The following is a 23,626-nucleotide window of genomic DNA, read 5'->3' on the forward strand; positions in this document are numbered from 1 at the left end:
AAGGGACCTTCTGAGCGTCTCAGTGGCACACTGAGCCCATTATATGAGTGTCAAATTTCAGAACAGTACTTTATTATTTTACTTTTCAACATAACGGACTGGGTGGGCATGGTTGGGAGGACTTTATGGAGTGATAATTGAACTGAAATGTGGTTACAATTCGCGTTCCAGAAACAACAGCACAAGTAATACAGCAATTTATACTGTTAGTATTCACACACAAACACATGCGGGAGTATTATATGACAATGCTGTCTGTAATTTATATTGTAAACGTGTATTGTTCCAGTAGTATTACAATATACTGCAGGGCGTGGTAGGACAATACAGTGGTGCATGTATTTATGTTGAACTTATTTCGCACCGTACGTAACCAATCGGAGAAACTGTATCGTACGGTGACACTAGTATTACTTCTGCTATATTATTGTAACGATATTATAATTATTTTATATAATAATATAATACTGTAGTCACGTGGACCGCCCCCCTCCCCCCAGCATAGAATCGTCTGGTAACCGAGGCAACGCGTTCACGCGGACCAATGGGAGGCGGCGCTGGCGGGGACGTCACGAGGAGGGCGCTCCCCCCCCCCCCCCCCGTGGGGTAAAAGCGCGGGGACGCGCGGCGCGCGCGCGCACTGCGGCGCCAGCGCGTGGCGGTACAGCCGTGAGGAGCACGCGGCCTGCCGGCTACACACAGCATCTACACACAGCATCTATACACCCCTATAGTGTCTATTATATACACACACCCCGAGTGTCTTAACATACACACAGCATCTATACACACACCCATAGTGTCTACTACACACACCCCGAGTGTCTTAACATACACACAGCATCTATACACACACCCATAGTGTCTAACATACACACACCCCGAGTGTCTTGACATACACACAGCTATACACACCCTAGTACACACAGAGCACCTATACGCACTTCTAGCGTCCACTACACAGATCACCTGTACACATACATCCAGAACCTACCTCCTGTACACACACAGAACCTACCTCCTGTACACACACAGAACCTACCTCCTGTACACACACACACAGAACCTACCTCCTCTACACACACCCAGAACCTACCTCCTGTACACACACACACAGAACCTACCTCCTGTACACACACACACACACAGAACCTACCTCCTGTACACACACGCACACACAGAGAACCTACCTCCTGTACACACACACCCAGAACCTACCTCCTGTACACACACACAGAACCTACCTCCTGTACACACACACCAAGAACCTACCTCCTGTACACACACGCACACACACAGAACCTACCTCCTGTACACACACACCCAGAGCCTACCTCCTGTACACACACACAGAACCTACATCCTGTACACACACACACATAACCTACCTCCTGTACACACACACACAGAACCTACCTCCTGTACACATAGCACCTACAGTGTCTACGACATTCCCAGCACCTATCTTCTACGCACACATTATCTACCATACGTACAGCACGTAGTAGTATATCTTACCCACAGCAGGGACATCTTATCCTACGTACAGCATATATACACAGTAGCTACTATACACACACACAGCACCCACACATACCTAGTTCCTCTCATCTGCACACAGTATCCTATTAATAATCCAGCAGAATCCCCCCACCGTCGACACCTTATAGATTATAATACAACACACCCAGCCCCTGCTGTGCACACCTTTCGCTTACTAAACACGTCTATAAATACCCGGCACCGCCTGTACTAATTACCGTGGGCTCACTAGGTACTTGCATCTTCTCCACTACCCGTGCAGCCACATCCACGTTGGGGGGCGTGGGGGGGGTGGACATCTCACGGACCCGCCCAGCAGAGACCTGCAAACCTTCGACCCTGACTCAGCGGCAAGCCCCACCAGCAATCAAAGCGGAGCTTGGCCAAGGTCTCTGTTACCAGCCCAGCAGGCCGCTCTTTCACTCTTCCTGAGCCCAAGCCACCGGAAAGAGAGAAGAGCGTCCGCCAGAAGCACTCGGCACGGACGACATCCCCGCCAGCGTCACTGCAGGAGGAGCAGCAGCAACAAGGACGTCGTCATCATCATCATCATCTTGGTCCACGATCCTGCAGGGACGTCAAGGATAACCGGCATCATTGGCAGCATCTTCATCCTTTGGAAAAAGCAAGCTGCTGCGAGGATAACATCATCATCACCATCGCCCTGATCCTGTGGGACCAGCTTATCTCCATGACCTCGCCTCGCTGACCATCCTCCTCCCGAGCACCGTGCTACGGGCGCCCTGCTGGGACACCCTTCCCCCCGCTGTAGGTCGAGCACAACAGGCAGCCACAGGGTACACGGCACACACTCTAGGGGCGAGTGCTGTTTAGCGAGCTGCTTTGCAGTCTCTTATACGCCCGCACAGGGGCCTACAACAACGTCTTGCGTACACGCGCAAGAGTCGCACGGGTTACACGTGCACGCTGAAATGCGCACGCGTGCCACACACTGCGTAGCGATACTTCTCGCTGCCTTGATTTGCACACTAAGCTACCGGGTGTACACCGACATACGTGCATATACGACTTGGACATATGCAGGTATCGCGTGTCCCGCACTTCCGATTTAGCACGGCTGGCAACGTACGGCGCGAAATAAATTCGGCATACATACGTAGTCTAAAATGTCCACTTTAGAGCACACCAAGATTCGTACACATGGGATGTGTCGGTGTACACATAACCTGTATTCTGTAAGATAGGGCGTAGAGTGACATCTCTCGTGTAGTCAACTGCACGGTGGCATATGCATTGATTGGAATATAAGAGGTACAATTGGTGGGTACCCACGTCCACACTGCAGTACACAATAGCACATTGGCATATGCTCACGGTCTGTGGCTCACGCGGTGACCCTGCTGGACACGGCCACGCTCGCATTCACTGGGGGTCATCTCTATTCCACCCCCAGTGCTGCTCTGCATCAACTTAATTGGTGTGGTGTCCCCATTACAATTACAGGAGTGTTTATCACCACCACCACCATCATCATCTTCATCATCAATGATGCATCTCTGACCGTGCTGCCGCCACACACACACACACTCGTGAAATTATGTTTTGAGGTGTGTGTGTGGTGGATGTGTGGTGAGCTGATGGCTTCACTCATCCCAAGGTGACAACAGAGGGGCGATGGGTCTCGTCTGGTGGCCCCGGGGAGATTCCCCTCGACTCCTAGAGGACCTTAGCAAGGGAGAATAGGTGAATACGGAACACGGATTTATATTACTCTAGCTAGGGGCCACGATTTGCCTTGCTGACAAATCTGGCTGTCGCCTGATGAAGCTAGTTGTAATTACTGGCGAAACGTCGTACTCAGATTGTAAATGTTGTGGCTTGGCTCTCAAATATACCGGTGTGCTGTACCAGTGACGAATTGGCCACGTTCTGTTTACGTGACAACCCTTACTAGTTGGCTGTGTTGGGTGGTGCCGGGTTTTAACGACACATTTATATATTTATGCGATCTGACCCAAAAAAAACCTTTCTATTATGGATAACCTATGATTTTATTTAATACCTATGTGACCTTACCGAAAGGACCAAAGAGTATGGATAACCTATGAGTTTGACGTGTTGTTGACAGGGCGCCCTGAGGTTGTGCTATGGGCCGAGGAGATTTATCACAAGGCAAAGCAGATGTCTTTTCAGCTTGGAGAGATAATGGCCTAATGAGATATATTCCAGAGGCACCAACATGCCCCCCCTAGGGAAGGCACCTTACGAACAAACTGGACGATCAGGTTGCCAAGGGGCTCAGGATATTATTTTGAGAATGCTTCGGCGATTGGGTATGAAGCGCGTACATTTATACAGAAGGGTCTTACTTGCCATGTTGGGATATTGTCTTTGTTCATCGGGGTCTTCCCTCTGAATGCTTCTTTTCTTTCAAGCAGACGCCGCGTGGAGTCGAGTTGTCCTCGGCACAGATGTGTACAAACTCCGGGCTCTATGCCAAGTCCAGTCCCGCATGGGCTCCTCGTGTAACCGAAAGCGTGCACAATGCCCTGCGTTGTTGCCCCGAAAAATAACGCATTCAGATTGGATAAACCCCATGCACTTAATAGTGAATGGTGTTACTGTGCTTCGGTTTGATGCCATGCCCCTTGATGAAATATCTCCCTTGTGACTCGTCTAAACACTGGTATATCTCTGTAGCTGCTATTTTCATCCAGTGGCATTACTAGGTCGGCTTTATAAAGGCCAGCTGGAAAATGTTGTCTTTTTGACCTGTGTGTGAATTGGATCCTCAATGCATGTTTATAATAGTATGTTCCAACTCCAGGTGACATCCTTTTAGTGAACAACGAAGTCTTAATAAATGCTGGACCTGAAAAGAAAGCACGTCCAGCCCTTTTGCCAAGTCACTGTAGGATGAGCACTTCCCCACAATGTTCATGCAGGTCGTGATGGTTATTTGACCATACTTCACCATTCTGGTCAGTGTGGGGTTGGTGACGGTGGAGAGCATAGACTTGTAAGCTTAGTACGGAACGATGAATTTTGTTGCACTGCCCGTTGCTGCCAACAATGTAACCCTGCATTGTTATATCGTTGCCTAGATTATAAAATTAGGAATTGTATTTCTGTATGACCGTTAAGTGCGCACTGTGTAAACTGGATAATAAGCTTAGTTTTTGAGACAGTTTCAGATTGATAATGGTTATGATCTCTTTGTTGTGAGTAAACATTTCTCGCTTGTTAAATAAGACTAGTGTGCCCCTACATTTTGCCCCTTTAACAAAACAGACATTTTGATTTAAAGCTTTCGTGACTGCAGTGATTCATATTCTTGGTTCTTTCGGTAAAGTCACGTTGAAGGGAAACAATAAAATAATAAAAAGTATATAAAACAATATTGTTATATATATATTATTATTTTATTGTTTCGCTTCAACGTGACTTTACCGAAAGAACCAATAATATGAAAACAGACATTGGTTTGCCAATGAGCTCTTTAGCTGGATAAAGGTTATTGTATTTTCCAACAAAGGAAGTCAACTCATAAACTAAAATGTTCGGTTAACAACAATCTTAAAGAGTGGTTAGTGGGTGAGTGCTCGGGGGAGGTAAAGCAAATACTGGCAGCCTGAGTGACGAGTGTTGACCGTGTGGGTAGGTCTAAAGTCCATAGTGACAGCCCTAGTTTTGTTGACCAAGCAAGCTTTTAAAAACAAGATTTGGAGTGCTGTTCTCACCCTTAAAATTGTAAACGGTCACATCTGTGTAAACAATATGTGCTGATTGTACAACCCGATGTCTTTACTCCTGACATCTTGTAAAATTTCATTGTTGAACTTAGGAAACAAAGCAACACTTTCATTTGTGTTTTTGCAGCCGTTCCGTGTTTGGAATGGCTCCTTTTCTGGCAGCAGCAGCAGCTGATTCCAGATGGAATCTAACAAAAACCTGTCAAGGATGACCTCAAATACGATGTGGCAATGTAGCTGCTGTTGTTCATATTTTAAATTTTAAAACTCCCCATAATTTATTAAACATTTTTCTTTAATATTTATTACCATTATTGAAGCCCTTATGTCCATAGCATAGACATTTGTTGAATAGAGAAAAATATGGAGAGTTTAATTTCACATCAAAATGTTTTCCTTTCTGCCTTTTCCCTTCCCAGGAGTGGGAGTGAACGACTGTCACGGCCATGGGGAATGGTCTTTCAGGCGATAACCCAGTGCTGGCGAACTTCCCAAGCTTCCAGCCGCTGCATGTGGCCATAATTGGCCTGGATTCTGCAGGGAAGACTACGTTGCTCTGCCGCCTTAAGCTCCACGATTTTGTGCACACGGCGCCGACCATCGGCTTCAACACGGAGCGGCTGCGTGTAACCCTGGGACAGGGCAGGGTGGCCAACTTCCACTTTTGGGATGTTGGCGGCCAGGAGAAGGTGCGGCCACTCTGGAAATCGTACACACGCTGCGCCGACGGCATCGTGTTTGTCACGGACGCTTCCGACCCTGAGCGTGTCGAGGAAGCCCGCACGGAGCTGCATCGCATCGCACGGACGGCAGAGTGCCAGGGTGTGCCATTCCTTGTCGTTGCCAACAAGCAGGACCTACCCGATGCCTTGCCCCCTCATCAGCTGGAGAAGCTTCTAACTCTGACTGATCTGGGTCCCACCATACTGTGGCACATACAACCCGTGTGCGCCGTCACAGGACAGGGTGTCTACGAGGGACTCGATAAGCTCTACGAGATGATCCTGAAGAGGAGGAAAGTGGTCAAGTGGCAGAAGAAAAATAATAAACAGCGGTAAAGACCGCTTGTGATGGTCTGCACGAAGGACTCCTTATTTTATAATCACTGATTTAGGCAGTGTTGGCAAAGAAATAACTTTAATCCTGTTTGTTTGGATGCAGTTTTTGTTTGTTCATGGTCAGCACAACAGACTGGAATTGTGCGTAAAGATGAACTGTTACAGATTATATTGCTGTGGCCAAACTTCTAATGTGGGAAAGCATTTCGTTGTTGTGGCTTGAAACCTTTGGCCCGTTGGTTAATACAATAAGAATGCACAGCTCATTTTTTGAAAAACGCATTGTTTACATGGAGTCTGTAACATCAACTAAAAAAGTGCTTTATAGTTTTTTTTAGGATTGTTTAAAAAGTACAAATTTGGAAAATAAAAAAAACGTTATTGCATGTACAATAGCAGCACTCTTTAAAGTTATTACGTTGTTCATTACTGTATTGAGGCTTTTTTTGTACATTTCCTGTTGATATTGTTACTCAATGACGGAACATCTGTAAGAGTAGAGCTAGAGTACATATTTAATAGTGCGTTTAGTTGAAAATGATTTAAAAAAAATAAAACATTACAAGTGCAGGTTTCCATTGGTGTACCATTTTTTAAATTCAACTTGGGTATTGTACCGCATGCAACATTTCCATACACAATCAGGACATTAGGCTATGTCAACTCTTTTGGATAAAAGGGTATGCTCATAGTTCTTGATAAGCGTATAGAATTGTAATAGCAGATTCTAAAAATCTATGGCTTATTTGCTATATGTTATTGCTGAAATTGATTTGTTTACAGCTATTTTTAAAACACATTACAGGCAAGCACTTTTTCATGATTCGCCAATTGTCTATTCAAGAAGGCAGAATGCCAAAGATCGTTTATTTGTTTTTAGTGCACCGTGTGACTACATAAGCTAACCTTGGTCTCTGAGCTCTGAAAAGACAACACCGTGATCTAAATCTAGAGTTTGGTTAAATTTTGATTTAAAGCTTTTCGTGACTGCAGTAATTCATATTCCTGGGTTGGGTTGTTTCAAGCGGTTTATAAACTGTTCAGCTAATGCAGTGCTCTGCTTATCAGAAAGTGTATAAGCACAGTTTATTTTATCCAGCGACACAACTACCACAGCCAGTGGACGAAACTTATGGATTTAAATTGTTGAATGTCATGTGCCTGGAAAATCAAGTACAGTGGTCAGCAACACATTGCTCTTGACCCCGTTTGAGACCACTCATTTCTGTGTGTGGTTACCAATGCGCGCCGTACTATGTGAATGTTGAAGTCTGCCACATCGTTCCTGAGAGACTTCTAATGCATGCTACTGGTGCAGTCGAAATTCCAAATAAGAAAATAGCTTGCTTTAATCGCATGAAATTAACCAAGTGTTTCAAATATGAATATCGATGTAACCATACAGTGATTGAATTAAAATATATATTTTTGCTTATGAGACATGCAGAAAATTCGACATTTTAAAATTATTATGTTTTTATAATACTTTGGAAGTGATAGGTTAATACCTTCTAGACAATGGCAAAAAAAAACGTATTTGTGAATTGTGACCCTGAATCCTCCAGTCAAAATTCCATAAAGTTGAAGGGAATAATGTGTCCCTAAACATTAAGAAGACCTTTGCAAAACAGATACTGGGAATGGCAACGAATAAAAAATACATAAACCAATCAACATATTAACTGGAACGTTGTAAGTGTTTGAAATTATTCAAGGCCTCAGCACTGTGCACTTTAGTTGCTGCCTTATGTTAATGATAATGGCTGCTCTTAATACGAATGATATACTGAGGATATATCTCAATGTTTCCAGCACAATTTAAAGTTCGCTCATGCATGATATCTGTTTTTATACTCCGTGGTTTACCAGCATATGTGTGACTAATTGATGTCCCACAAGCATACATTTAACCATGCACTGAGGTTCCTATGGTAAGAACGCAACTGCGATGTACTGCAAGTAAAATTTAGTTTGTCTCATTATTTACACATGTACATATTTATATTTTGTATACATAAATAAGGACTGGGTACATATTTCTAGAGTGTTGTTACATAACAGTAACATATCAGTCTTCCGGTAAAGTGATCCATGTTAAACAGCCTGGATTGTAGGCGTTCTAATGCCAATAAAATCCCATTTGAAATACAGTACTACTACTAGTGTTCTCAACTGTAACCCGATGTGGTCCTTTGTTATAATTATGCTGGTGATGAGATTAATTAAAATAAAGTGTGCTTTAAATCAGAAAGCATTTTATAATCAAGTATTTTAAACCAGTCCTATATTCGAGCAGGTGGCACGATGGTTAAAGTGCATGATTCAGTCTGAAACTCATTTGTTCATATTCTGGTCACGCAGAGGTTTGACTCGGCCCATCATTTTAACAGGGTCAATTGAATTGGTACCTCTTTGTAGAAAATAAAAGCAAGAGTAGTCTTACTCTGGAGAGAGACTGGCCAATGCCATGTAAATGTAGAATTTCCACCACTGGCTTAGAGCCATCAATGGAAACGAGTGCCGTCCTATTGGAAGAAATGTTGACTTTTGATTTTCAGTTTAACACGTGGGCTTTCGCGACCAATATTATTCATAAAGGTTTTTGGGTTAGATCGCGTTATTCATAAATGTGTCGTAACCCTCCACCACCCGACACGGCCAATCAGCAAAAAAAGTGTCACGTTGACAAGACAATGAAGTTAACTACTTTAGCCCACCGGTGTGTTGAAGAGTGAATCCACAACATTTACAGTTTGAATACGACGTTTCGCTGGTAATTGCATCCAGCATCATCGGGCAATTTGCCAGAATGGTAAAGCCCTCGCTTGCTCTCGGTCTTAAATAGAGCAGCAGGGTGACGTCATCATTTAACTCATTTCATTTTTATTTTAAGTCGATTGTATGAATAGATTGGTAACTGCAGTACTGTGCTGTGCCAGGTGATGTTGAATACAACTTTACTGTTGAGTGCAGCCAGGAACTGGGAAGATTGGGGAGAAAAGTGTCAATAGCAATGGGAAACCGTCGAGTTTATATTAATCGCACGTGTCTTGGGAGCTAGTATAATAGAGTAGTAATCCTATTTTGGGGTGCTGGTGTATTTCAATATTCACTGGGTGATTTAACCCTCACTGAACACCCGAGTGATGGCACTGGGGGGAAAATGTGATGCTGAGCTGGTATTTTAAAGTAACTTAATACAGAAATGTTTTATTTATTTGAAATTATGATTAATCGCTTAAGAGGGAAGGGAAGGCTTGCAGTTTATACGAAGTTACCTTCTTCAGGAGTCGGTATTTGAAACTTTAAATAGGCAGGCAGAATAAAACGTTTACTAATTTATATAAATATTATAGCAGAATATAATACAAATATGTACTTTTGCTCCATGAAATTAAAATGAATAACGTACATTGTAGGTGATTTCACATGTAATTAATGTATTACGATCAGATGTATGTACATCATATGCAATATGTTGTTCATGTGCAATCATGCAACATGATTGTATTTACCGGCGAAAAGTCGTGCTCAAATCATAAATGCTGCGGGTTTACTCTCCAACACACCGGTGTGCTGAACTAGTAACGAATTGGCATGTGTTGTTTACGTGACAAACCTTACTAATTGGCTGTGTCGGGTGGTGGCGGGTTTAACGTCACAACATTTATATATTTACGTGATCTAACCCCCCCAAAAAACCCTCTTATGGATGCGACATAAATGTAGTCAACTATTCCAGCCATTCTCAATCTACCAACTAAATAATGGGCTCCCGATGCAATGTCTGTGAAAGTTCACCACGATCGTCAATGCGGTTTTCTGAAGGGGGTAGGGCAGGATTGGTCCTACAGATCGGTACCATTGCCGTGAGAAGTCGTTGGATTACAACGTTTTGTCCTACCTCTGATGAGCACGGTTGGCTACTTGCAGTGCGAAAGAAGTTCAATATACATTCATATCCGCCCCTCTTTTTTTTCACCGTCTTTCGGTTAAGAGCATCAGGCAAACAGTGCAGAGAAAACGATGTATAAAACGTCGCGTTGCAGCCGACAGGTCTCGAGGCAAAGAAGAATGCAGGTAACCACAGAGCGTATTGTGCTCGAAATCCACTGACGTAGGCCTAAGATCAAAAGGCAACACACAAAAAAAACAAACCCAACAGCAATTGCGATCGAACTGCTATTGCACAATAACGGCACCTGCATTAAGGTCAAATGCATCCAGGTGTTTGCGAGTCGGTGGAATAAAAGCCACGTAAGAAATGGATCAAATACAACTACCGCAAGACGAGGCATCGTGCAACTATATTGTTACGAAGCATGGCGATACTCTTTGGTTCTTTCGGTAAAGTCACGTAGGTATAAAATGAAATAAAACACGTGACGTTTCGGGCGCAACACAAGCGTCCGTCATCAGGTGGGACAACCACAGCAAGAAACAACTGCTGAAGTGGGTAGAAGGACTCTCGTAATACGAGGTTATCTAGGTAAGAGAAAGGGGGGGGCAGGGAGGAGAGGGGGGGGTGGAATGCTGCCAGATGAAGAGCAGCTAGAAAGGATCAAAGGGCCAAAAGGAGGAGCAAAAGCAAAGAGGAGATGCGGATATGAAGGCAACACCATAAAGCATTTAAGGTTTTTTTTACCTGGTTAATAACATCCTTCCAATGATTGCTCATATTGTATCCATCTTCTCGGTTGAAGTTATGTCTATGTTTATATTTCTGGATGGCTTCATGAACAAACCTTTGATAGTAGCCCGAAGGTTTGCAGAGCACCTTGGTCTCGGATTGAAGCATGGCGAGTAAAGCTGCAAACTTCAGAGGTAGGAAAATCCTCCTTCAGTTAATCACTTTACACAAGACAGACGAAACTGTTCAAAGAAACAAGAGGAATAACAGACTCCCGACAAACTGCGCATTGATATCAGAATTTTTTTTATTCATCCTGGAGACATCCGATGAGCTACAAAGCTCTTCTTCACAGGTGTCCAGGAGGGTCACGGGGTCAGGAAGTTACAACAACAAACAATACAAAAACACTAGCAGTACGAAGTAAGAAGAGAGGTAAGCAAGTCACTAAAAATAAATCAATGCACTACAAGTAAATTTCAATTTAAAGCTTTCGTGACTGCAGGGATTAATATTTTTGGTTCTTTCGGTAAAGTCACGTAGAAGGGAAATAATAAAATAATCTAAATAAAACAATTAAATTCTCACGACGTTTCGATTGCAACACAAGCGATCATCATCAGGTATGAAAACCACAGCAAGAACATTTTCAAAAACCACAGCAAGAACATTTTCTTGCTTTTTTCACACCTGATGATAATTGCTTGTGTTGCAATCGAAACGTCGTGAGAATATTATTGTTTTATTTTTATTATTTCCCTTCTACGTGACTTTACCGAAAGAGCCAAGAATACACTACAACTAAACAATTTTTTTTAGTCAACCAGGTAAAGCCCATTCAGCTATTAGCTATTTTTCAGAAGCGACCTGGCCACCAATGACAGCCCAACGAAGTGGCTTATCGCGTTGAAATGTATCGCAGCCAAATACTCTAAACCCAACCAAGGGGAGAACATGCAGACTTAAAATGTATAGGCGTCAGGGTTGGGATCGAACCTCCGTCCGACTGTATACCAGGCCAGGGAGATAACATCACGCAGCCGTGATTGGCCTTAAATCAATAAATAAATTATATACGTTCAAAAAACGTATCCTCGGCGCAAGCCATTGAGAGGATGGCAAGTAAGGGGCCGTCCATAAATGACGTCACGCGATTTTGGACGATTTTTGACCCCCCCCTCGTCACGGCGTCACAAAAAGTCAGACCCCCCCTCAAATATGACGTCACAAAGCTCTGCCCCACCCCCCCAAAACCATATTTCAATTTTGAAAATAAAACATGCTTCAAATCGCTTTAAACTATTGTCATTGTAGTGCGTATTTAATGTGGCGCTGCACTCTGATGTTGTAGGAGTGTTGTTATAACAATTCGTGTTATAACAATTCTATATTTATTTAAAGTTACGCATTTTGAGGTGACGTCACATTTCTCACCCCCCCCCCCCCCTTCGTCACACATCGTCACACATGTCTGACCCCTTCCCCCACCCCTTAGGTGCGTGACGTCATTTATGGACGACCCCTAACACACACACCCTCCCACCCTCGTGCAAATGTGATCAGCTCGCTATTTACCCATGTCAAGGCGAATCTATTGACCTACATTCAATAACCATCGCTGTCCAATTCCCAGAAGACGCAGATATAAAAGCACCCAATGCACCCTTAACCCGTGCCCCCTCGAAGGGAGAGAATGACACGCACCAGGGATCAGGGTCTCCCACTAAGATCCCTTGATGAAGACCACATGCTTTGGTGTGAGATACAAACATGTCAAGTTCCATTGGGAAGATCTCCTTTTTCAATATGAGGTTGGCAATGTATCCTTCGCATGATCTTGGCAATCTGTTCGTGGCCACGGCTGAAATTATTTCAGTATAGTTTACAAATCTCCGCGCCTGCGAAAAGCATGGTTGGCTACGTACAGTGCACAAGAAGTTCACCATACATACTGTACTTCTTCATATGAACATCACGGTTGGTTTAAGGAAAACGTGCATCGAATAAAATATATCTTTCAAAAAAATATCTGTAAATCAAAGTCACTGGGTTAATGCCCATATCTCGCAGCATTTCAACAGGTCAGACGCAATTTGTCTTAGATGCTACCCATTACGTTAAGTAAAAAAAACACACGTATGCCGCTAATTTCATTTTTTATTGAGATGTCAGATGTTGTTTGGACTCTTCTGCTACTGTAATCCGTTTAAGGTGTACGGATTTGCACTGTCACACACATGACCATGATGGCTTTTAGCCTTGTTTAACATTTGTGAGAGCCACTCTGGATGGTTGCTAAGAAGCATGTGCATGGAGCCTTGACGGACACACATCACTCTGTCAAGAGATTACTTTTCTGTGCGATTACTATTTATCACCAATTTGTAAGATAACCTTTACAGTGGGTGGCTCGAAAAGTTTCTATATTTTTTACACACTCTGTTCCAAAATAAAGGTGGGGGAGGTTCGTGAAGGACGCTGCTGAGGAATTGGAGGCAGTCGCCTTCCGGCAACAACGGAGGTCCAGAGGAGCGACGCTCACAACAACGAGCGGGCGCCTAAAACGCAGAGAGTTATCAAAGTGGGGGACACAATTGGTGCATCTGTAAGTCTTCTCAGGCAGTCAACCCATGGCACCTTGGTCTGTTCTGTGGCCTCCTGCCAGCGAGCCTTCGACGCTTCACGTGGCCTCAAAGTGCACCTAGCGTGGCACAACCGCCGTGGTTGACGTCATAGTCACTTAGCGACGAACGGCGATTGCGGTTGTAGTTGTTAAAGGTGGCAATTTCAAGACTGTACGCCTATTCATTATTTGGAGTCTTCCTCTGCAAGTGATATGGGGCCATCGCTTTCACAATATCCGTCACCTGTCTCCGTTGTGTATTATACAGTTGTGTAGACCACTCAGACCCATAGCGATCCTTGGCTCAATACATCGTTATAAGCGAGCCTGACTCTGCTGATGAAACAACGAATGTCGAAACCGGCACAGAATTTTCTTATATTCAATCAACGCCGCTGAAATAGAATCACTCCCAGACGGCTAGGATGTGTAAAAAAAAAATACGTTTTTTTAATATTTGGAAGGACCAATGGGAAGTAGGCGTATCGTCTGCTCGGTTAATGTATTCCTGAGGATCATTAGAAATTATCGTGGTGTATTAAGAACGTGTGTGTAGTTGCCATGCATTTATGGTACGTGTGCATTTATTGACGGTATGTTGGTGTTTAATCATCAGCTCTGAAAATGCAGTCATTGTGTTGGATTGATGTTCAGTTTGTTTTACAGCTCCAATGATTACAGTGTCAATGTCATTGCCGTTTGATGAGAAATGGTGCGGATTTAAAGGGGCACCACGTCGTCTGTAGAGGGTACTGTTGAAGGGACTTTGGAATCTGAATCTTTATATAGACTGTAGGAATCCGATGAGCTATTAGGCACACTTCACAGATCAGGCCAGCAATCTATAACAACAAACAGCACAGAAAGAAAAAAAAAACTAAATAAAAGGGTTGCAAAATATTTTTTTTTATGAAAAAAGTGAGTCACGAAAAATAAATAAACAAAATACATAAAGTGTGGAAGTATAGATTGCATAAGTACATGAATTCCTGCCGATTTTTTTACACAATGCAAGCTTGGGCAAGGCCGCAAAACAACAACAACAACAACAACCCCAGACCACACAAAGGCAACGACACACAGTCATTCAATAAGAATTGCAAATTCAAATTGAACTGTCGATACACGGCTAAGGATCAATATTGCAAATGACATTTTGCAGATGTGGTTGCATCCAGCATCAATATTCTGCTTCAGGATATTTTTTTTTAAAGGAAGATTTACGACGTTAAGGGAGGAAACGAGGTTGTCCCAAAATGTTGGTGCCGTAACGGCAAAGGCTTCGTCGCCTACTCCAATTAATGTTCTAAGGATAGTTCAAAGGCAAATTGGTTAGACGTCTTAGGTTTATTGGATTTGACAATGGGGTTGATTAATTAGCGAAGTATAGCACAGATTTGCCAATAAGGATTTTATGGATTTTAACGACTTCAAAAGTCGTTCTTGATCATCATCTGACACAATATGATGCACTACTTACTGCGAACGACCATTTGTATGTCTCGTGACATGATTGCAAGAGTCTAATTGCGTTGCAGGGTGGTTGTTATAAAAGTATAATAATACATTTTGGCAAGCCGTTACCGAAAGGTGCAGTTCTGCCTCGCTAAATGATGTGGAATTCTGGAAAGCCCGACGGATAAATGACGTGCTGCATAAAAGACCTCTGTATCCAAAAGTTTCAGGAAATCCAATTAGCTGTGCAAGTTATGCTACATTGGGGAAATAACAGCGTTAATAGTGGAGCAGTCTTTAAATAGTAGCTTGGAAAACAATGGGGCTGATTTACTGCTCTGAGTAAATAATACAACGTCGGTCCAGAGGCAGCATTACAGATACGTAATTGCTTGTGTGTGCTACTTCATGTGCTCTTGATTCGCCTAATGAGGGCCAAACATTTCTTCATGGATTGTGCCCAAGACTCTAATTTTCACGCTTCTGTCACAACGGTGAAATGATAGTTATTATTTTATCACCGACGCAATGCGAAACCGCTTCGTGACACTTAAAAGCAAACCACACAAAATGGAAAATTACACTCTGGGTTGTTGCAACTGGCAGCATGCCACCTATTTGACAGAGGGAATACTGTGTATGTGTATTGCTTCTATGTATTTTTTTATGTTCAGGAATGTGCACACCCTGATTTTGTTCAGGCCCTGAATTATATCCTCTGTGTTGAGGCTGCTGTATGGACACACACACGGCACTATGTTTGTATTAGCGGAGCTGCGGTTAAAGGCTTCGTTTGATCTATGTGCTTTCAGTCTGCTGCACTCGGAAGTCGTCATAACGGGCTCGGCGAGTAGTAAAGATGCGTCTTGAATTACCTTGAAGAAAGAAAAACGTCGATTCGTCATCACCAACTGTTTTCACACAAACACATTGCCCTCGTCTGTAGCTTATTTGCACGGGAATTGCAAAACTCGAGACAGCCCACAGCGCATTCAAGCTGCGATGGTCCATTAGTGCCCCCATAACATCAACGCATCAACAGAGCCTGTTGGGTTTGGTGTTTGTCTCGTCGGAATTTAGTTTGAACAATCAAAGCAAACGATTCCACATCTCTTGCGACCACGCTCTGATTTCAGCGACTGTCGGGAGCTCTCAACGTAGACGGGATGCACAAGAGGCGCTTTATTTCAACGCCATGTGAAGGGCTATTGCCAAGCACAAATATTCACCTGGACACTTGCTGTGCGAATGCTGTTGTTAGACCATTAGACAAGAGGGTTAAATATAAATCAAACTGGACTCCTGTTCACCGCTTCTTCTGTTTCTCTCTCTCCTCCACACCGAGATCTAGTGATATATAAAAGCACTCCGGGGAGTTTGAGTTACACACGAGAGACCGGGTGTAATTCGATGCCTTGGAGTCTGTACCACCGATCCTGGCTGCACCGAAGAGCTTTTTTCGTCACGTGGCTCTCCCGTGAGTCTACAGCCACACATCCCCCAATGGCACAGGAATTTCATCTGCTCGGCTTGGTAACCGGAGTACAAGAAAACACGCAAAAGCCACTCACAGGCACATAAATGATCATGCGTTCATTAAAAAAAAGTATTTTATTACTGAGCGTTTAATGTTAAAATTCCGGTCCTGTTTTTTGTTTATTGTAATTTATCTGTTGGGGGGTGGCACGATGGTTAGCACACTGCACCGTGGACCACTATGAACCTGCTGACCCGAGTTTGATTCTCAAAAAGAGACCAGGAATAGTCTAATTTTCAAGAGTTATCTGGGTCACCATGAAGGCTAACGCAAAACAAAATAAACTTCAGCAAGGAAGCAAACAAAAATCAGAGCAATTAAACTTCGGCAATGAAGCAAAACATAATTGAGAGAAAACACAAGTTATGTTCACATGAGAAATTGAAAACATTGCACGAACTTGTCAATAAAAAAAAATATACAAGTAAATGTAAAATAACAAAGAATGGTTTCATCTGGAATGCAAGTCAGCTCAGGTAGATGATCGGTGATGAGTGATATCTGAACCAGCCGTGGGTTTCCCTATTACCAAACCCCATTGACTAGTATGGCAAAACAACCCTTATGATCAACACGGCACGGGGAGGCCTTAATCCAACAGTGGATTGACAAAGGGCTGTAAATTTGTATTGTCTCATTTACGATTGTAAAGTATCCTTTGCCACGGTATGCTTTAGGAGGATGGCAAGACTAAAAAAATATATATGATTGGGTTCATTGTAAGGCACTGGTATGAAGAGTGGTAACGAGGATGAGAGCGAAAGCACACGTGCAATTATGCTGGATTGGTCGTCATGAAGTTGTCAGCATAGAAGGTGATTGATTTTTAACACCACTCAGAGTTTGACCAAACAGACTGCAAAACATGACTTCAGAAACAGATGTTACATTGTCAACACAGTCGTGTTGGCTGCACAGAAAGCTTTCTGTTGCTTTAAAATCGTTTTAACTAGAATCCTTTTGGACATCTATAATTCCTTCCAGCTCAATGGCCTTCAGGCTGAAAAGCTAGTCTTGTATGGTGAAATGTAATTATTAAGCACCGTGCCTGCAATAATGATTTTAATGTGGTGTAGGAAGCAGAAAAGTTTTTTTACATGAAAAAAAAATCAATTTTATTTCTTTATAAGGAATGCTGAGTGGTTCGTGAACATTGGCGTGGGGAAGCCTTCGTGGTCAGAGTGCTCACTCCTGGGCTGTTTGTGCAATTTTAACATTTTAGTTTACAACACACAACAGTGATTGGTTTAGGGACTTACAAAAATGTGCCAAGGGTGGTAGAGTGACACTCAAGACCCTGCAACATCATTGGCAAAATTCTGACAAATGTGTACTAGTGCGATAACCCAAATCCCTAACTTGGTCATTTTTATATTACAAACTGCAGTCAAATATACATAAACTGTCCATACATACCAACTGTAAGGTCAATCAAGTCTCCTGAAAAAATACGATTACACTACGTAAATGTCTCAATGGTGAAAAAAAATTCCGGTAATAATTTTTAGCCCATTGTCAATCTGCTGCTGAATAAAGCTCTCCACAAGCGTGGGTTATTTGACCATACTTCCCGCTGCACTGATGTCAACCGTGGCTGGGAATCAAACTCAGGTGACTGAGTTCAGAGGGCAGTGTGCCAACTGCAATGAAACCACTTCCTCTGTATTTAAATATAAGACTTTAAAATAAATTGCATGATTTAGCCAGTGGAATTTGAATTAAAAATATGTTGGTAAATACTCTGCAACTCCTATCTAGAATCAAAAATATATTAAATGTGGACGTTAACATCTTCCATACATATGGCATATTGGGTAATATGTATTAAGTTGACAGCATATGTAACCAAGACGTGTAATGCATAAACAAAATGACAAAACCAAATTTAAGCCGCTATTATTTAGGCATCAAAGCAGATTTTCATAGCACAATTTAGCATTTCTAAAAAAATTAAAAGGATTCCTCACGCATTTACTTTGGCAAATTGCAAAGAACATTGTGGCATATGTAGTATCTGGCATGTGCCATTGTATTTGGATTACCATCCTACATTCATGATGGCTTTTTGAGTTATTTTCATTGTGTATGAAATTAAAAGCTTTTGGGAATATTCCATTTAAATGTATTTCAAAGAAAATGCCTTTGTTGCTACAGTTATCCACAGAAAATGACAACCGCTATTGGCACGTGTATTGCATCTGTCGATTACACTGTGTAACTATGTTTTACTGGTAGGAAACGTAGTGGACTGGAAGCCCAACCGGGATTAATTAACAGGAGGCAGGGGATTAATTGTGTATGTCTGTGGATGTCTGTCCATGTCGGAGGGGTGGGGCTGGGTGGAGAGGGGAGGGTAGGGAGGGGCTGGGTGGGGAGGGGAGGGGAGGGTGGGGAGGAGCTGGGTGGGGCTGGGTGGGGGGTGGGAGGGGTGGGGCTGGGTGGGGTGGGGCTGGGTGGGGAGGAGCTGGTCACCCCGTGGTGCCCTTATATAGACTGGAAGCCCAACCGGGATTAATTCACAGGAGGCAGGGGATTATACACTGCACTATCTGGTGCGACCTCTTTTACACTGCACTTTCTGGCGTCGTTTTATAATTCTGCTCACTTTTCATTTTGCTTTCTTCTGCGCACGACCCTAACAAGTTTGGCTTAAATATCCGTACATAATTACTTCAAAATTTCCTACCAGCCCCCTCCACAGGAATGTGCTGTTGTTCCTGGGTAGTAAGTGTCATTTCCTAATTGCTTATGCCTCAAAAGTAGAGAAAATGGCGATTATTCCCCACAAACTTTGCTTTTGTCACCAGGACATTGGTATTTTGAAATGTATCTATTTTCCAGAACATTCCAGATAGATTCAGTACTGAGTACACTTGGAGTAACTTCAAGAACATTCTAGAACTTTCCAGTAATATAAATAGTAGTATAAATCCAGGGGCCTTAAGCCCACCAGTTCAGTTTAGTTCCAGCTGCCTAAGTGGATACATAGCTGCATTTTTCTGAGATGGCATCAAGTCATTTGCAGGTACATTTTTCAGCGTTTGGATGTTTGGCAAATACCAGTTACATTGTATTGTATTGCCGTTTTTTTTTGCTGCTACTATAGCAGGGGAAACCAGAGAAATCTGAGAAAACCAAATGCAGAACAGGCGGAAGAGAGAACATACAAACTCCACACAGAAAGGTACCCGATTCGGGAATCGAACCTAGGCCTTGCTTGCCGTGATGCGCAAGTGTTACCACTCGCCACCACCCCGACGCCCTATGTTAAGATACCCATATTTATCTATTCACTGACGAGAACACAGCCAAAAGCACATTCCCCGCATACAGTATTGGGCGAAGGCTCGTGAATTTGTGGCTTTCTTGAGGTTGTTTACGATGTTATATGGGCCTTTCGATCGTGGCGATCTCGCCAAGAGCTCCGTGTTTATACGCTGGTAACTTTCGAAACATACAGCCTGTGTGAAAAGATCAATTGTCAATAATGCGCTCACTTTATCACTTGACAAACTTTAAGTTTCTTGGCCAACTATTGTATTTCCTTTTGGCAATATATATCTTTTTACCCATAATACGAAGAAGCTTGTCTCAGCTGTCACCCTATCTTATCGGTGAAGTGTGGTTTATCTTAGTCTGGCAGTATTTCATAGATCGCTGCAGTCTTGCGGACTTGTCATTGTGTTTGCGGTAAAACTTTTAGCACTGAAGACAGAAATAATGATTGTTTCTTTTCTTAGGACATTGTTGCGTTTGTAAAGATAAGGTGGTTAGTACACTTCACTGTGATCTCTGTGAAATCAGTAACATTCCTCGCCATGAACGCAAGTGGCAGCAGCCATGAATATAAACTAAAACTAAACTCTTTTCATTTTACCAGGTAAGGCCCACTAAGCTACAGTGAGGGAAAAAGTATTTGATCCCCTGCTGATTGTGTTCGTTTGCCCACTGACAACGAAATGATCAGTCTATAATTTTAATGGTAGGTTTATTTGAACAGTGAGAGACAGAAAAACAACAAAAAAATCCAGAAAAACGCATGTCAAAAATGTTATAAATTGATTTGCATTTTTATGAGGGAAATAAGTATTTTACCCCTCTGCAATACATGACTTAGTACTTGGTGGCAAAACCCTTGTTGGCAATCACAGAGGTCAGACGTTTCTTGTAGTTGGCCACCAGGTTTGCACACATCTTAGGAGGGATTTTGTCCCACTCCTCTTTGCAGATCTTCTCCAAGTCATTAAGGTTTCGAGGCTGACGTTTGGCAACTCGAACCTTCAGCTCCCTCCATAGATTTTCTATGGGATTAAGGTCTGGAGACTGGCTAGGCCACTCCAGGACCTTAATGTGCTTCTTCTTGAGCCACTCCTTTATTGCCTTGGCCATGTGTTTTGGGTCATTGACATGCTGGAATACCCATCCACGACCCATCTTCAATGCCCTGGCTGAGGAAAGGGGGTTCTCACCCAAGATTTGACGGTACATGGCCCCGTCCATCGTCCCTTTGATGCGGTGAAGTTGTCCTGTCCCCTTAGCAGAAAACACCCCCAAAGCATAATGTTTCCACCTCCATGTTTGACTGTGGGGATGGTGTTCTTGGGGTAATAGGCAGCATTCCTCCTCCTCCAAACACGGAGAGTTGAGTTGATGCCAAAGAGCTCCATTTTGGTCTAATCTGACCACAACACTTTCACCCAGTTGTCCTCTGAATCATTCAGATGTTCATTGGCAAACTTCAGACGGGCATGTTTATGTGCTTTCTTGAGCAGGGGGATCTTGCGGGCGCTGCAGGATTGCAGTCCTTCACGGTGTAGTGTGTTACCAATTGTTTTCTTGGCGACTATTGTCCCAGCTGCCTTGAGATCATTGACAAGATCCTCCTGTGTAGGTCTGGGCTGATTCCTCACGGTTCTCATGATCATTGCAACTCCACGAGGTGAGATCTTACATGGAGCCCCAGGCCGAGGGAGATTGACAGTTCTTTTGTGTTTCTTCCATTTGCGAATAATCGCACCAACTGTTGTCATCTTCTCACCAAGCTTCTTGGCAATGGTCTTGTAGCCCATTCCAGCCTTGTGTAGGTCTACAATCTTGTCCCTGACATCCTTGAAGAGCTCTTTGATCTTCGCCATGATGTAGAGTTTGGAATCTGATTGATTGATTGCTTCTGTGGACAGGTGTCTTTTATACAGGTAACAAGCTGAGATTAGGAGCACTCCCTTTAAGAGTGTGCTCCTAATCTCAGCTCGTTACCTGTATAAAAGACACCTGGGAGCCAGAACTCTTTCTGATTGAGAGGGGGTCAAATACTTATTTCCCTCATTAAAATGCAAATAATTTATAACATTTTTGACATGCGTTTTTCTGGATTTTGTTGTTGTTATTCTGTCTCTCACTGTTCAAATAAACCTACCATTAAAATTATAGACTGATCATTTCTTTGTCAGTGGGCAAACGTACAAAATCAGCAGGGGATCAAATACTTTTTTCCCTCACTGTATATAGCTTTTTTTTCAGAAACGACTCAGCCACAAACGATATCAAACGAAATGCCTTATCACTTGGACACTTATAATATTCAAATACTCCAAACGCATGTTGAGAATAAATGTGGAGGGAAAAAACCGGAGGACCCGGAGAAAAATCCACACAACCAAGGGAGAGAGACATGCAAACTCAAAATATACAGGCATTGCCAGGGTCAGGATCTAATTCACGACCTCCTGTATACAGTTTCAGTTTCATTTATTTGGTATAGCCCTGTGAGCCATTCGGCTCTTGAATCGGGTGCAACGGCAACAAACAAAAACCAAAAACACGAACAAGAAAAACATCTTAAGGTGACTACGCGCAACAGAAAAAAATCCAGGAAAAAAAACAGCAAAGTCTTCCAGAAAAAGCACCGATCGCGAGCGGGATGCGGTGAGAGCAGATCACGGAGGCTTGAACGTCGAGATCTTGCCGCGTTAACGCCAGCAATGAAAGTGAGGAGAGGTCAGTAGCAGGAGGTCGGGATGACTTAACCCCCCCCTGCCTGCTAATTGTTTTTTTGTTTTTCCCGTCATGAACGACACTCGCCTCAACGGTCAGTCAAGACTGAAGGAGGCTTATTTGTGTTGGAAGTTGTTTACAACGTAAACACCAGAGAGCTACTACTAAGGGGTTCTATTCGGTCTTGAACTGGGTCACAAGAGGCGATAAATAAATACCCGCAGGTCGTAACATGGTTTGACGTCCAACTTGGGCAGCTGATTGTGGGGAAGGTGTAAGGGTCCATTGTAGTATAACTGCATTCCAGAGCCTTATTCACACGCCTAATGCCAAAGTCTGGCTTGTGGAATTTCTTTGTGTAAAGTAATTGAGATAAGATAATACATGTGAAGCTACAGTGTTTAAAGTTGACTGATGAGATACGTATAGGTACACAATTATATTTTACCACTAAGTAGCCAGGATGAAGCTCAAGGCTACTTCGCACCACCGATTAGCACGGTTGGCTACGTACAGTGCGAAAGAAGTTCAACATACATACACATACATACGAAGCTATAAATATGGCTGTGTTAGCTGCTGAGGTCATGATGGGTATCTTTCTTCACTCCTGTTGCTCTATGTCCCCCCCACCCCGTACCGTTCCCGTTCTGTTGTAGTGTGCACTGATGCCTACTTTATTGAGGGCGATATTGGCACGTAAAAATAAAGATTCATTGAAGCCTACGTGTTAAACTGATTGATTGAAGTTAGCGACTCTGACATTAAAATCCCTGCATTATTCAATTGAACGCACTGCGAATTCACAATGGACTGGCCTACAACAACGAACTCACAGCCAAAACTTTGTTGTTATTTTTTTATATTTTAAACAACCGTGGATAGTATGTTTATATACTTTTTTCTCATTTTTTGGATTTTCTTCATTTTATGTTGAGCGTGTTCGCAAAATTTAAATTGACTTGACTTGCGGCAATGCTTTCCCACGGTTTACACGGTTTAGCTTAGGCAAGACGTTCTTGGCATTCATTGCATTGCGCAATGAATGGTGTGATAGGCATAGATAGCCCTTGC

At 43.0% G+C, this 23,626-nt stretch overlaps 1 protein-coding gene across 1 annotated transcript; it reads left to right on the plus strand.

Annotated features, from left to right (window-relative positions):
• Positions 1–1,055: 1,055 nt before the first annotated feature.
• Positions 1,056–6,883, plus strand: LOC116938825 (ADP-ribosylation factor-like protein 4A). The gene is made up of 2 exons (XM_032946513.2): positions 1,056–2,310; positions 5,675–6,883. Exon 2 carries the CDS (start codon positions 5,702–5,704, stop codon positions 6,311–6,313), a length of 612 nt encoding a protein of 203 aa, XP_032802404.1. The 5' UTR covers positions 1,056–2,310; positions 5,675–5,701; the 3' UTR covers positions 6,314–6,883.
• The last annotated feature ends 16,743 nt before the right edge of the window (positions 6,884–23,626 follow it).

This window comes from Petromyzon marinus, chromosome 4 (genome assembly GCF_048934315.1).
Source record: "Petromyzon marinus isolate PM22_M1 ecotype Great Lakes invasive population chromosome 4, UKy_Petmar_22M1.pri1.0, whole genome shotgun sequence".
NCBI classification, from domain to species: domain Eukaryota; kingdom Metazoa; phylum Chordata; class Hyperoartia; order Petromyzontiformes; family Petromyzontidae; genus Petromyzon; species Petromyzon marinus.

What these genes read in the sequence shown, in the direction of transcription:
- LOC116938825 (XM_032946513.2), top strand. Translation starts at nt 5,702, where the DNA reads ATGGGGAATGGTCTTTCAGGCGATAACCCAGTGCTGGCGAACTTCCCA.